At 41.8% G+C, this 13,908-nt stretch overlaps 1 protein-coding gene across 1 annotated transcript in view; it reads right to left on the bottom strand.

Annotated features, from left to right (window-relative positions):
* Positions 1-13,908, bottom strand: part of trak1a (trafficking protein, kinesin binding 1a) — a 38,694-nt gene that overhangs the window by 7,502 nt on the left and 17,284 nt on the right. The window contains 12 exon segments of the mRNA XM_034127620.1: positions 298-768; positions 2,715-3,043; positions 3,378-3,614; positions 4,417-4,493; positions 4,580-4,717; positions 4,957-5,031; positions 5,171-5,301; positions 5,374-5,452; positions 5,564-5,672; positions 5,883-5,983; positions 6,118-6,234; positions 7,246-7,322. Of these exon segments, the coding sequence (XP_033983511.1) occupies positions 298-768; positions 2,715-3,043; positions 3,378-3,614; positions 4,417-4,493; positions 4,580-4,717; positions 4,957-5,031; positions 5,171-5,301; positions 5,374-5,452; positions 5,564-5,672; positions 5,883-5,983; positions 6,118-6,234; positions 7,246-7,322 (1,941 nt within the window).

The following is a 13,908-nucleotide window of genomic DNA, read 5'->3' as shown; positions in this document are numbered from 1 at the left end:
GCTAAAGAAGGTGTGAAATGAGAAGGAAGAATATGAGGATTTAAATGAATAAACAAAAAACATGTACTCTGTTGTTCTGATGGGGTTCGATCACTGCACACACAAGGACGGCCAGTGGATGGGATGGGTGGGGGTTCGTGAGCATGAGCGTGCAGGAAGGGACGTCATATTTGGGTTGTGAGATGTCCGGTGAATGAATCCCCAATCCCCAATCCCTCGCCCTCCCCCCTCCCCTCTATCCCTATTCTCCAGGGTTACAAGGGTGGGTGCAGTGACCTCAGCTAAGTGCTCCCTCACCAGGCAGACGGTCCACTGGGCTGGCCTGTAGGGCCTGGAGCTCCTTCAGGTCCACATGTCCGTTCATCTCAGAAGAAGAGGGGAGCGGGGAGGAAGAGGAGCAGGAGAAGGGAAGGGGCATGTCTGCAACATGTCCATCTTTTACATGAATGGCTTCTGGAGCCCTGCACATGTCTCCTTGCAATGTTTCTGATTGGCTATTCTCATCAATGTCCTTTCTGTTACAGCAGACAGGGGGAGAAGGGGGAGAAGAGTGAGGCACGTCCATGTGAGCGGAACTCCCGCCAGACAAGACAGAGAAGGAGTCACATGACACTTCGTCCTCCTCCGGTTGGTCCAGCTGCCAGCCCTCTTCCTGTTCCTCCTGCTCTAAAGTGCAGAAGCCCTTTGTGACCACACCGGGCCGATGATCCAGCAAAGCGCCCATGTGGGGTTGAGCCAACTGCTGCCAGGCATGGAGGGTCGCAGAGCCTGAGGGTTAAAGGTCAGAGCAAAACAAATTATGTTATATAATTACATTTATCAAATAATGCTCTCTGCCACATCTCATCAAAAAGATCAATTGTCTTCATATGGGGCAGTGTTGGGGATAATTACAAGATCTGATTCAAATGTTATTCCATGTTTCAACCCTAACAAAAGCTTCTTAACTTTTATCTTAGGTTAAATGATATCTAAAAATTTGTATTTTGGTATTAATTCGAGTTTAATACGGCTATCCCATCCAAATTCAGCTTCACATTGTATAAGAGTATCACATTCCTTCAGTAAATGTAATTTCTATGTTTGAATGTGTACACAGATTCTCCAGCTGTTTCCTGGCAGACATACTTCATATTACCCATACACTGTATGCACACACGCACCAGAAGGGAGACAGTTGCACAATCTATGTTATATACGTGTACTCAGACAGGCAAAGGCATTTATTAAAGTCTCTGAACTTTGTTACATTTGTCTCATTTCAAGTCCAATGAATGCTTGTTTTATCTCAGGAAAGGTGAAGGTCGTGTGAGAAATGTCAGTACACAAACAAACAAAATAAGAGTAGCACCAAAAGAAGGAGGAAAAAGGGGAAGGTGAGAAAATTAGTAAGATTTTATTCAAGAAATCAAAGGAAACAAACAAGTTGAACAGAAATGAAGTAAAGTGCAAAAACAAGACAAAACCGAAAAGGAAAAGGGAAAAGAAAGGAGTGAAAAGGATCAAAAGTACATACAGTAGTATGGCACAAATGTAGCAAAAAGAAATCTGTAAAATGGGTAAATGTAAGGCTCACATTGTAGGATGGCTGTTAAAATATCTGTTTCCATTCTAGTTTATTTTCTGTTCATCTGACAGCAGCCATAATTATAATTACAGAACACTGACCAACCTTCATTAGACTTGAAATTAAACATTGTGTTTAGTTTAATCTTCTGCCCTGCACATCATGTACCTGTTACAGTGTTACCATGCACCATGAGTGTTGTGACAGAGTTTGAACACTAGGTGGTGCCACTAAACAGAAAGACCTCTAAAACAGCAGTTTTTAGCAGTTGTTTTCCTTTTAGGGGACAAAATGTTAAGTGATAAACGTTTTAAGGCTTTGTTAAGGCTTTTTTTAACCAACTAAATACTATTAGACAGTGAGTACTTAAGATACAATTTCTCACTGCATTATTGTCCACAACCATTACAATATGAAAATAAATAATCGTAGGATTGAAAAAAGAAGGTGCCATTTAAAGTACAACATGCTGACTCACTCACTGCAAATACAATAAATACTTCTTCATGGTATGGTCTACATTTTTATATATCTTAAAAACCTGCTTTGAAAAAGATAAACAGCACAAATCTTTATGTAAAAGATAACCTTAATGGCTTATTGACAGGGGGTGTAGGAAGGTGAAGGTGTGGTAGAGAAGGGTTAAAGGGGAGGAGGTGGGGGTGGGGGTGGGGGTGCCGATACCTCACAAAGTATGATGTAGTAATCTACATTTCAAACCAGCAGCGTGGCTGTGTGTGTCTGAAATAAAAGGAGTGCTGGAGATTTAAAGGGCCCTCCTGTGGATCCAGCACCTCCAGCAGGCCTGTGACTAAAGCTAGTGAAGCTACGAGGGGGGGCCGCAGGATGCTCAGCTCCGACAAACTGGAGCTCCTCTGCCGGCCCTTAGGGTCCTCAGAGGCTCTCACAAAGATTTGAGACTGACTGCTGCGTTGAAAACAGAGATATTGATCCTGCTGCTGGTTCTGAGGGGACGGGCTCTGACTAGCGTGTAGGAATCTGTTTAAATTGTGTGCTAGGCTCAGTTTCTGACTCTGCTGAGGGTTCTCAACATGTTCCTTTTCTTTTTGCGGGGGGGTCTGATTTTGACTCTTTTTCTCAATATGTGGAGGATCAGAGGACTTGTGCCTCTCAGAGGAATAATCACCTTCTAGCGGCTTTACAATCTGCAGCTTATCGGGCAGGTAGGACCTGGCTGAGAAAGAGTACCCCGACCAGACGCTTCCGAAGGAGGGATGCGAGCACATCGACAGCAGGCTCTCTGTGGGCGTCCCCGGGCCCCCACTGCTCCCCTCACCCCCCTTTTCTTCGTCTTTGGCCAGATAAGCCAGCTTTCTCTCCCTCTCATCCTCGAAGAAGCGCTTCTCTGAGAGGTAGTTGTCGCGGCGCAGGGACAGGCGTCGCAGGGCTGCCTCCAGGTCCCTGCCCCCCGGCGTCCCTGGGGTCCCAGGGGGCCGCTTGTTAGAGTCCTCTGACCTGGGGAGGACAACGTAGTTGATGTTGAGTTTTTGTGGAGATTTCTCTTAGCAGTGTGTCTCTCTCTATGCTTGGTTAGTCACCTGTTGTTTAAGATGAGAATACAAATGAAGAAGTTGAGGACTGAAATCTGAAATGTATGCACCAAACAGATATGGAGACTCTAACATAAACCATAGAAGCACTTTTGTGTAAGGGTGACTGAAATCCCTTTAGTTACGAACACAATGAGGAAGAACCGGGAAACAAATGGTAAAGAACTGAACGTCAGGTAAAGTAAACAATCAAGAGGGTTACAAAGTGAATGTGTTTGGCATAGTGGATCTGTCCGTACCCATCGTCCGGACCCTGCATGATACTGCCTGTCCTGTTGTCCAGGATGATCCCGCTCCCGCTGTCGTTACCATATAAGGAGTTGCAGGGCGGGGTGCCCACCCTGCTGGAGCGCTCTGAGGTGAGGCATGAGGTCTGATTGGAGCCGGGGATGTTGAGGGAGGAGGCGAGGGAGGAACGCTGCTGACGCATCAGGTTCAGGTTCTTCACCGTCTGGAACACTCGCTTTGGTTGCATTCTGTAGGAACATGATCACATATTCATACACTGAGATCTAAATAATCCAAACTGTGTGTTCTTGTTCAGTTTTCCCCCAAATTAAAAGGCATAATCAGTCAGTGGCTGAAAAAACATTGTTAATGCTATGCCTTAAAGAAATTAACCTTTGCTATCAAAGAAAGGGCTGAATGTAGGGAAAGTTCCCAAATGTATTTAAAACAATGATGTACGACCCTGAGGAACTAGAATGAAAATGTAAGGCTTTATATCTATTTAGTTACTATTTTTATAATTAATAAATGTTGTTTAGGATATGTATAAACCTTCTTTAGTTAAAGGTGGGGTAGGTAATTTTGGAGAAACCAGCTCGAGTGCGCTAGAATTTGAAAATACACAACCGGAGAAAATCTGCCACTTCCTTACAGAGCCCCTCCTCCAACACACACAAACGCGCACATGACCAATGAGGGCACGAGATAAGTTTGTGCACAGATGGAAGGCTGACAGGCAGGTAGGCCATCTAGTTATTTTAGCCGGGCCGGCTCAAATGATTGGTCGTGCTTTTTACAGTACTACGGCTTCCACAGATGACATTTTTTTATGGATTTTTTGTCAAAGCACTTTCATTGCTATATCGTTTTTGTTATATTTCATGGAATATAACAAAAAGTATATCTCGAGCCGGTTTCTAAAACTTACCTACCCCACCTTTAAATATACTTGTTAAAATTAAAAGCATATGGTTCAATAAATAAACCTAGAAAATATTACTAGTCATTTTTTTTCCCTTTCAAGGTGCCCCAGGCTCCTAAATGACAGACCTCTGCTCTTCTACATCCGGATCGTCATTCTGGAGCTCCTTCCTCATGGTGCCCTCTATTTCTGCTGCCAGAGAGTCCTGCAGAAGACAAGGTAAATGATGTTGTAGCGACTGAGAGCATGGTGCTGTGATACTGATGGACGTGTTAATGAGTGTAAGCTCACCATGGGGAACAGACCCAGAGAATGGAAGCGCCTCGTTGTGCTGAGCGGTAGAGTTTTATTCCTCAGGTTCTTCAGCTCCTCCTGAGCCTCGTGAAGCATCTCCATGCACTCTGCATACTTATCTTGTAACTCTCGCAACTGGAGGAAGGGGGAGGATATTAAGAACAGAATTACAATTCAAATTGACTGGGCTTAAATTTAGTTTGGGATTAAATTGCACTTTGTAATATAGATTTCGTACCTGGAGTGTTGTTTTATAGAGGTCTGAAATGTGCTTTATTATATAATTTCATCTTGGGTGTATCCTATGTAGTGCTCCTTTTTTTAATTCATGGTTTTATTGATAGTGTAGGTGGTCGGCGTGTTGATTGCCTTACCTCAGCGGTGAGTTGTCGCTGGGCGTCTTTGGCTGCACCTAAGTGCTGAGTCAGCTCCTCGTTTTCCACCGCATACTACAAACACCACAGAGAAAAAATAGGATATTAATGTCTCTGCTTTATTACATTGCAAAGGTATAAATACAACAAAACATAATTAAGCAAAAAGAAGATATTTAACATTATTAGTATGGAAGATATCAGTTTCTCTTACCATCTTGGCCTTCTTCTGGAGGTCTACTATCTGAGAGAGGAGGTGTGTGATCTCCTCCTGCTGTCTGGAGGCGTCCTCACTCTTTCTGGCCAGATCATCAGCCATGGAGGAAATCTGCACGTTGGCATCACCTGGAAACATCAGATATTTAATATAAAAATACCAAAATTACATAATGTGACTTTAATCAATCCAATACTCACGTAGTTCTTTGACACAGTCATTGACAAGTTGCAGCTCCTTCTCCTCATACGAGATAGTTTCTGTCTCCAAATGAATGGCCTGAAACAACAAAATGGACAATAACAATCAAAATACACACTGTGGACATTAGTAATCACCTCAACTAACTTGTTGAGGGAAATAGCTTTCAGAGCTTGTGGTTGTGCGTACCTCAGATCGCAATGATTTGTTTTCCTCCTCCAGATCTTTAAGTTTCTTCTGCAAGGAGTCCATGGGGAAAAAAATTGGAGTTGACACATTGTTTTCACTGGGACGCACACTGTAAACACACACAAACAAACACACACACACATGAGAGAGAGAAACATGTGAAGCAGCTGGTCAATCAATACTACAGAAAATGTGAAATGTCCGTTATATTACAATTTTAAACATAATTTCTCACGTCTTTCTTTACAAAAGAATGATTTCCCATATACAACTGCAATGCATACTGCTCTAGAGGAGAGGTGTATGGAAGGAGACTCACGGTGTGGAGGTGGTTGACTCTCCCTCACTTTCCTCGGCTGCGCTGGTGTAGAACTGTAACAGCTCATCTTTCATGGACAGGTCGTGACGCACCTGAGACACCTATATGTGTACAGATACAGAGGAAAATAGAGATGGCCACAGCTCTAATGTTGCACTGCTCCAAAATCATAGAGACCATAACAATGTTCCAACAGCTGTAAGGTGGTATAAAACGGATAGTGACAAATGTGTACCTCCTCTCGAATGTGCTCCACTTGCTCCTCCAGCAGCTCGTTCCTCTCACTGAGGGTTTTGTTTTTCTTCAGCAGCGACTGTCCGATGCGAGCCGCTAACTCCAAGTCGCGCTCTTTCTGCACCGAGGAAAGAGTTCAGATTAGCTTTTCAAGTCAAAACAAGACAGACATTCATTATTTGAAAATGACTATTCCAATTGAATGATGGCAGTGTGCATTCGTCCTATTGGAACAAAGTAAGACAACACAGTAGAAGAACAATAATACTGCAACATGGTGAAATTAAGAAGTATAATCAAGATGTCTTTAACCCTTAAATAGTTTCTGTATCCTGAGGGATGCAGTCATCTGACAGGCTCTGTGCATTTTTAAATGGGTGTAATATTGGTGTAACATGGGTGCAAAATGGGTCTAATAAGTGTAATAATGTGATAGTGTTAAATTGGTGTAATATAAAAATAGTAGTATAATATTATTTTCCAATATTTATATGTGATTGCCCATTTAAGGGTTAAAATCCTTCACACTGAGCTACAGTATAATTAAAGCTTATTATAAATGTGTACAAGGACTGCCAGGCACTCCTGTTTCTCGGAATGTCTGGTTGCGATCAATAACAATGACCGTTGCTACTGAGCAACACAGAAGTACACGACTGTTTAGAACATACATGTAAGGATTAACTTAGTGCACGGTAACAAGAGTCTGCATAGTGAATGTTAATGCTTTGTGAACCAAAGTAGTTCACTTCTCACAGCAGTGCAGGTCAGTACAATGATCTCTCTCTTAGGGTCCGTTTGTGGATGATGCAACATCTCTGAATCCCATGTTTAGGTAATGGCTAGCTCGCTGGCTTTTGAATTTCATGGATCATTTAACAATGACACCATTCTGTTTCCACATTTTTTTTATTAATGCAGAGGAAGCTGGCTGAGCTCCTTACCAGCAGCTAATGTGGATTACTTCGATTTGAATATCAGCCGCTGCCGGCAGCTATTTTATGATACCATGAAGCTCATAAAGCAACCTGTGTTCAGACCACATACTGTACAGTAGTTATGACATTTGGCCTCTAAATCGGCATGCACTGTACTCGTCTGTGTTTTTTTCAGCTTGAACTAATCTCACCTCTTCCAGCAGTCGAGTGACAGCATCAATGTCACTGTAGGTCTTCGTCATCTGGCCCACCCTGTCAGCACACAGTACTGCACCCAAAGAAAGACAAGGAAATAAAAAGGCTCAATACAAGACTCCCCAAAGATTACTGAATAGATGATGCACTCAATAATAAACTACCATGTATTAAGATGTGTGAAATCATCACATTCATCCCAGATATCATGGTTTCTCAACAGCATATTTAGCTCTTCTTTACAGTATTTCAGACTATACTCCCAATGTTGGAACAAAGTCAAAATGTGTTGAGTTTTTATAAGTACAGTAGGTGACAGAAAGAAAACCTGTAGTGGCATAGGATGTAGGGTACACAGTAACTGATGTGTTAGTGCTTCATTCTTTAGAATTATGGATCCTTTTTAAAATAATGAGACTTATATTAACTTGCCTTAAAAGTAGTTTCCATATATACACCAGTTTAGTAGAATATAAGGTACCTCAAGCGAATGCAGTCTGACACAGCAGCCTTCCAAAAGATCATATCCTTATCAAATCCCTAACATTAGTTTTTTCTGTGAACTGTTTTAGAGATGTTGATACGATGGTTGTAATGCGTTACAGTTGTGTTTCCAATATTTACCCTTCCATGTTTGATACAAAGGGTCAATTGAGGATTGAATCAGATTACCCAGCTCAAGATAACATAGGATTCTGAGTGCTGCTATCACGCAATGCTGCTACGTGCTAGATAACACACTGTAGTTTAAATGATTGATACATAAACAGCCTCCCCTTGTGCCATGCTGTTCCTAAGAAGTATACACCCACAATTATAAACCTTTCCTCCACTATTCATACCCAGTGATTCAGAAAAGATAAGGACCTAATGTGAAGACGAACCACACCCCTGCTCTGCTACTTCAGGTACACACGGCCATTATCAACTCCTCCCATTGATACAAAGCTCAGACTTTAAATGAATCATTTAACAATCCAGACGGGGAGATTATTTACCTCAGAAGCAAACTTTAAAACCGGGTGTTGTTGATGGAATACATCACATTAAACTGCATGTCTCTCTTTCTGTGGCAACATATCAATGAAGGGGCATTCTGAGGAAAAACAGCTCAACGATATCCTCTTCTGGAGAGTCACTAGTTTAGGTCTATTAGATCATGTGGATTGGGTTGTTCTGAAGTTACATTCTCACGTCCGTGTTTATAAAATGACTGGGTTGGGATATTTATTTTTGTCTTGTGAGTCACTTTTAACGCCGTCAGTTGGAGAGGAGGTGTATTGTCCAACATCACATGATGTGTCATACCAGGAAGCACAGCGAGATGATACACTTTAAAACATTTTAACTATCTCAGTTTTCACAGATTTAATAATTAACTTCAGTTTAGAAGGACCAATGTCATGTCAGGCTACACAGTGGAGCTAACTTATAGGCCTCCAAGAATGCAAAACAGCGTCAGCTAATGCAAACAACATATTTTTATATCCTTATTCATCACAGGCAGTGCACTGTATGGCAGCTGGACACAAGGCCTCAGTCAGCTATGCTTTAGTTAAAGATATTTCCATTATTATCATCCATTATCCTTATTAGCCTCTCTATTCCACACAGACGAGGTCCAATGAGCATGCATGAAACTTAGCAGCTTCAGAGGCATTTTTTTTTTTTATTAAATAAGGGCACCTAAACGTTTTCGTCATACTTTTGTTCCCATAGTACGGACAGGATTTGAACCATTTCCCTCTAAACTCAAAACATTTCAAACATACTTAAGGGTGCTAAGAAGTACTACTTAAACAAGAGTCTACACTAATCGTCTGCCGCCAAGCTAAATCTGAGAGGCTGAACCTAAACGCATTTATACTTGCTAATGCTAAGATTAGCATGCTAAAATGCTGCTTTTTAGTAAGCATAATACTGTTGTTCACCATCAACATGTCTGCATATGCTAAATTGTACAAAAACTCTTTCGTTTTTTAAGTATTTATCCAAGATACAGGCACGGTAAATACATACAGACAAGCATAAAAACATCCACATGTATAAGCTGCTCTCCTGGGTGATCTGTTAGAGGCACATGGTGTTACCAAGGGAACCAGCAGGCATTGGAAACTACAACCAGGAAACATACTTATTAGAACATGCACACACACAGGTAGACAAAGAAATGCACTGATACAAGATCTGTTTGTTTTTTAGCCAATAATGAGATCATACACTTGATAGCAAAAGGTGCAGCCTGTTTACCTGTCACACTGTGTATGTGTGCATGTGTGAGCGCATGCCCTCTTCTATACATCACCCTGCTAGTTAATTATTTTATTTCCATCATAAAGCCATCCAAGTTAGATTAATAAGGGGGTACAACTAAAAATAATAAATACTTAAGATTGCATGCCAATATAGAGAGCCTTTATAATGATGGTGGACAGGTCATGTCTGCAAACGGCTACTTATGAAATTCCTGCAATACTGTGCGGTTTAATTAATAACATTTTACTTTCTTATTCCACTGTGGTCATAAATGGGCGGTGAAAAGGAGAGGACAAGAGGTTAGAGGAGGCCAATGTAACCTGGATAACTTTAAAGGAGATGTAACTTAATATTGGAACGTGATCTGGATGCTTTCTTGGTGTTTATACGCACAGCAGGTAACTTAAGATAGAGCCACTCACTTCTATCCCTCTCTTTGTTCTATTTTCAGGAACGATAAAGAGGGGAAAATGTTTAATTTCAGTCAACTGTACCCATTTATGTCACAACAAGTGTAATGTTAAAAGCAACCCAATAAGATAAGTTTGGTGACTTTGAGTTCTGAGTTGAAATGTAATTAAAGCTCAATAGGGAGCAATGAGCAGACTCCTGGTGGAGCCAGACGTCTGCAGTTTGGCTCCGTCAGCCCCCATGCTGCTACAGGGCAACAGACAACACACAGGTTCAAGGACAACAAACAAACACCAGGACAACAGACAGAAAGAAGCCACTGTTATTCTAATCAATGACCAAAACACAGCCCATGTTAAAATGTAATGTGATATATACCACTGAGTACTGTTCCTTATTGGACCTGTGTTGAACTTCATCTTCATTGCCAATATATACTGTAACATGTTGATGCCTGCCTGATTAACCTCTGTATCTCATGTATACTTTATGGTTATGTCATTTTACTTTCAGTTCACCAGGTTACTAAGAAGTGCTCCATTAACCTTTAGTACAAGTCTTACAAATCTCTATATTATTAATATTTATGTTGTGTCTATCTGCTCCTGTCTCTCAGCTTTCTTTCTTACAACGTCCGTAAAAAGTCTGGATTGTTACCGTGAAATTCCCAAAGGGATTACGCACAAGTGAAAAGACTTTAATATAATGTAAACAGCTTTGGCATTATTAAATAGATTTATAATGTAGCATGCTGGCACTGCAGTGACAGCTGGAAAGAAAACAGCCCAACCCATATTTGAACATGTCAAATCAGACCAACACCAACATTAAGGACTGCACTACCAAGATAAAGAAAGCACCCATAGGAGACAAAACTCCCTCTGAAGGGTTACACAAGTCCAATAATCCTTTTCATGACCCTCATAGCAAGAGCCAAGCACAACTCAAAGAAGACTACCTTCACACAGAACCTGTTGCTCTTCATCCATCTCCTCTTCCTCCTGCTCTTTGCTCTCCTCACCGGGATGACACACATACTCCTCCTCTTCTTCTTCATCATCTTCTTCTTCTTCTTCATCCTCCAGCTCAGTGCTTTCATGACTAGGTAGACAAACATAGTCCTCGTCCTCCTCTGACTGCTGGGAGTAGTCCATCCTCCCCTCTGGCCCTGAGGCTATCCTCTAAACCACGAAGCCTGCAGGCGAGTCGCCATGGCTCCTACCTGTTCCGTGTGCACTTCAGGGTGTTTTTACTCCACAAATGAATACCTAATCTGTGTGTGCCAAAGACGACAGTAGGTGTGTATAGTGGATACCGTATCCACTGTACATGACTGCCAAAGTCTGTCTGTCAAGTACCAAATCATTTTGCTGAGTGACTTTCTAAAAGTGTGTGTGTCATTTGTTCCCAGAGGTAGCCCTGTGAGACAACCAGATAACCTGACTCCTCCCATTCTCCTCTGTGACTGGTCAGTGAACGGGCTATTCCATTTGACCACAGACTGAGGGGTGGACACACAGACATGTACTGTGTATATAGGAATCTGATATTGACAATCAGAAAAGTAGTTAAAATATGTTTTAACACAACACATGAGAGCTTTGACAGTAATCTGTACTATTTATCTCTGCCATGCTCAACCTGTCAACTAGGGTTGCATATCGTTGACTTTTTTACGATACCGATACTCAACCTACACATATCGTGATACTTTCATGTCGCATAAGGCAAAAATTGAATCATCCCGCAATTACTCCCATGAAGCGCTTTATGATGTAGTTAACATGTCAAATGAATATTAAATTCAATTGTGGGACTTGGACCTTTTAGTACTGAACAAACAATGAAAAACACGTTATCTATGAAGAAAACAGATTCTGCAATATCATTTATATCAACCATCAGGCGGGAATAGCACATCTTGTCAATGGAAAAAGAAAATAGCACCAGTATAATCAATATTCAACCTGAGATTCGACTGACCAGAGAACACATAAAGGATCATGAGATCTCGGCATTGCACATAAAACAAATAGCATCATTAAAATCAACATTTGCCTGATGAAAGAAAACTAATCTCATCACAGTTCAGTTTTGTGCATTCATCTTCAAGAAGATGAGCATATCTGCTCTCTGGATCCAAACGGGCCCTTTCACAGCGTAGGATATCACCTGCTGAACTGAACACTCTCTCGCTTGGCACGCTGCTTCCCTGAACACAAAGGTACTTGGTTGCCATACGAGACAGCATTGGTTGGAGGCAGTGGTGTAGTGGTCGTTGGACGCGGGGGATCGCCGTCCCCCCACTTATTTGGAGCCCCCACTTTTTTGAAGCATGATTTTTTTTTAATAGTCTAATACAGGGGTTTTCAAAGTGTGGGAAGGTGAGCCTCCCCTCAGAGAACATAAGAACAGCCGCGCCCCCCCTCCCAATTATTATTGCTATTATTATTATTATTATTGTTGTTGTTGCTATAATGCAGGGGTATTATTATCCAGTGGAATGCCCTTACCTACTGGCCTAGTTAAATCAAAGTGGTTACTTTTTTTTGGCTGGGCAGTGTAGTTTTACACACCGTCTTATTTGACTTTCTCAAGACTTAAAACTGTTTTTTGGGGGCAGACCCCCACAAAGAAAAAAATATATTTACACACGTAAGGTCATCATCTTAACAGTTGTGTATGCTCATCGAGTCATCAGTGAGCAGAGCATCAAGTTGGCATGCCTATTTCAGCTGAATGCGGTGATTACCATGTTGTTCAGCAAAACGCCTCACAAACTTATTAAGATCAACAGCTTTAGTGCGTTTTGATTCAATGCTGAGTACAGCCAAACTGACAGTCTCTTCTCTGTCATTGTAGACCGCAAATACCTCATTCCTTCCGTCTACTTGGGTCCGAATGCTTCTCGTTTTGCACCGTCCCGTTCAAATGAAATCGCATCACATTTCCTCGCTCGCGCCAGGGCCGGGGGAGGGGTTACAAGACTCGCGTCTTGTGCTGCATTCACTTGCACTCGGACATTAGGGATTTTCTCTCATAAATGTCCGATGAGCCACAACTTTTTTTTCAAAAACAAAGCTGCCAACTGGGGTGGCAGCTGGGGTGGCAAGGCTATTTTTATTTTATTTTGACAGTTGCCACCCCATGCCACCCCGGTAGATCCGCCCCTGCTTGACCAGTACTTGCTTTTGATCAAAGTCAATGCGTAAAACCCGCACTCACACAGGTAGGCGGAGGTGAAGGGAATGAGCAATTTTACAGCCTTTTTGGCGAGGTGGGGGAACTCGGTCTCCACAGACAGCCAAAAGTGTGCAAGTGACGTTTTCTGCCAGACGCTGTCTCCTCTTTCACTTTAGGTAACTTCACTAAAAATCGATCCATGTTGCTGATCGCATAAAGTTAGCTGAAGTTAACTAGCTAGATTTCACTGTTTCTCGTTATTTTTTTCTCACGCTGCGCCTCCTCTGAAGCTCTCTGGCGCCCCCCAGGGGAGGCGCGCCTCACACTTTGAAAACCGCTGGTCTAATAAATATAAAATCATTGCCAGTGTTATCAGTTGCAAGTGTGTATTTGTTGTAATAATGACAAAAACATAATACATTTCACAGTAATTACAATAAAAACGATGTGAGGGTCTAAGGACAGAGGGTGTCGTTTTTTCTCATACTGATATTCTGCACAAACTGTGCTGTTGTATTTGCTGTAAAGTGTCTTTACTGTAGGGTATTTTTACTATTTGTACAGCACTTTGGCTCGACCAAAAATCATTTATAAATGTGCTATATAAATAAAACTTGATTTGATTTGTGTGAGGGGCAGCGCCCGCTCCAATAGGAGCAAATCAGAGTTTAGATAGAGAGACACCTGTTTCTTAGGTTGTCTTTAAAACTAATAAAGGCAAGTCCTTTAAAGGTCCCACCATATGCTTTTCTGGTTATTACCCGTCCCCTTGTGTGTTATGTAGCTTTTTCTGCATGTAAACGGTCTGA

This window comes from Trematomus bernacchii, unplaced genomic scaffold (assembly GCF_902827165.1).
Source record: "Trematomus bernacchii unplaced genomic scaffold, fTreBer1.1, whole genome shotgun sequence".
NCBI classification, from domain to species: Eukaryota; Metazoa; Chordata; class Actinopteri; order Perciformes; family Nototheniidae; genus Trematomus; species Trematomus bernacchii.
The sequence above is the reverse complement of the archived record's forward strand: the minus strand, read 5'-3'. Positions and strand labels throughout refer to the sequence as shown.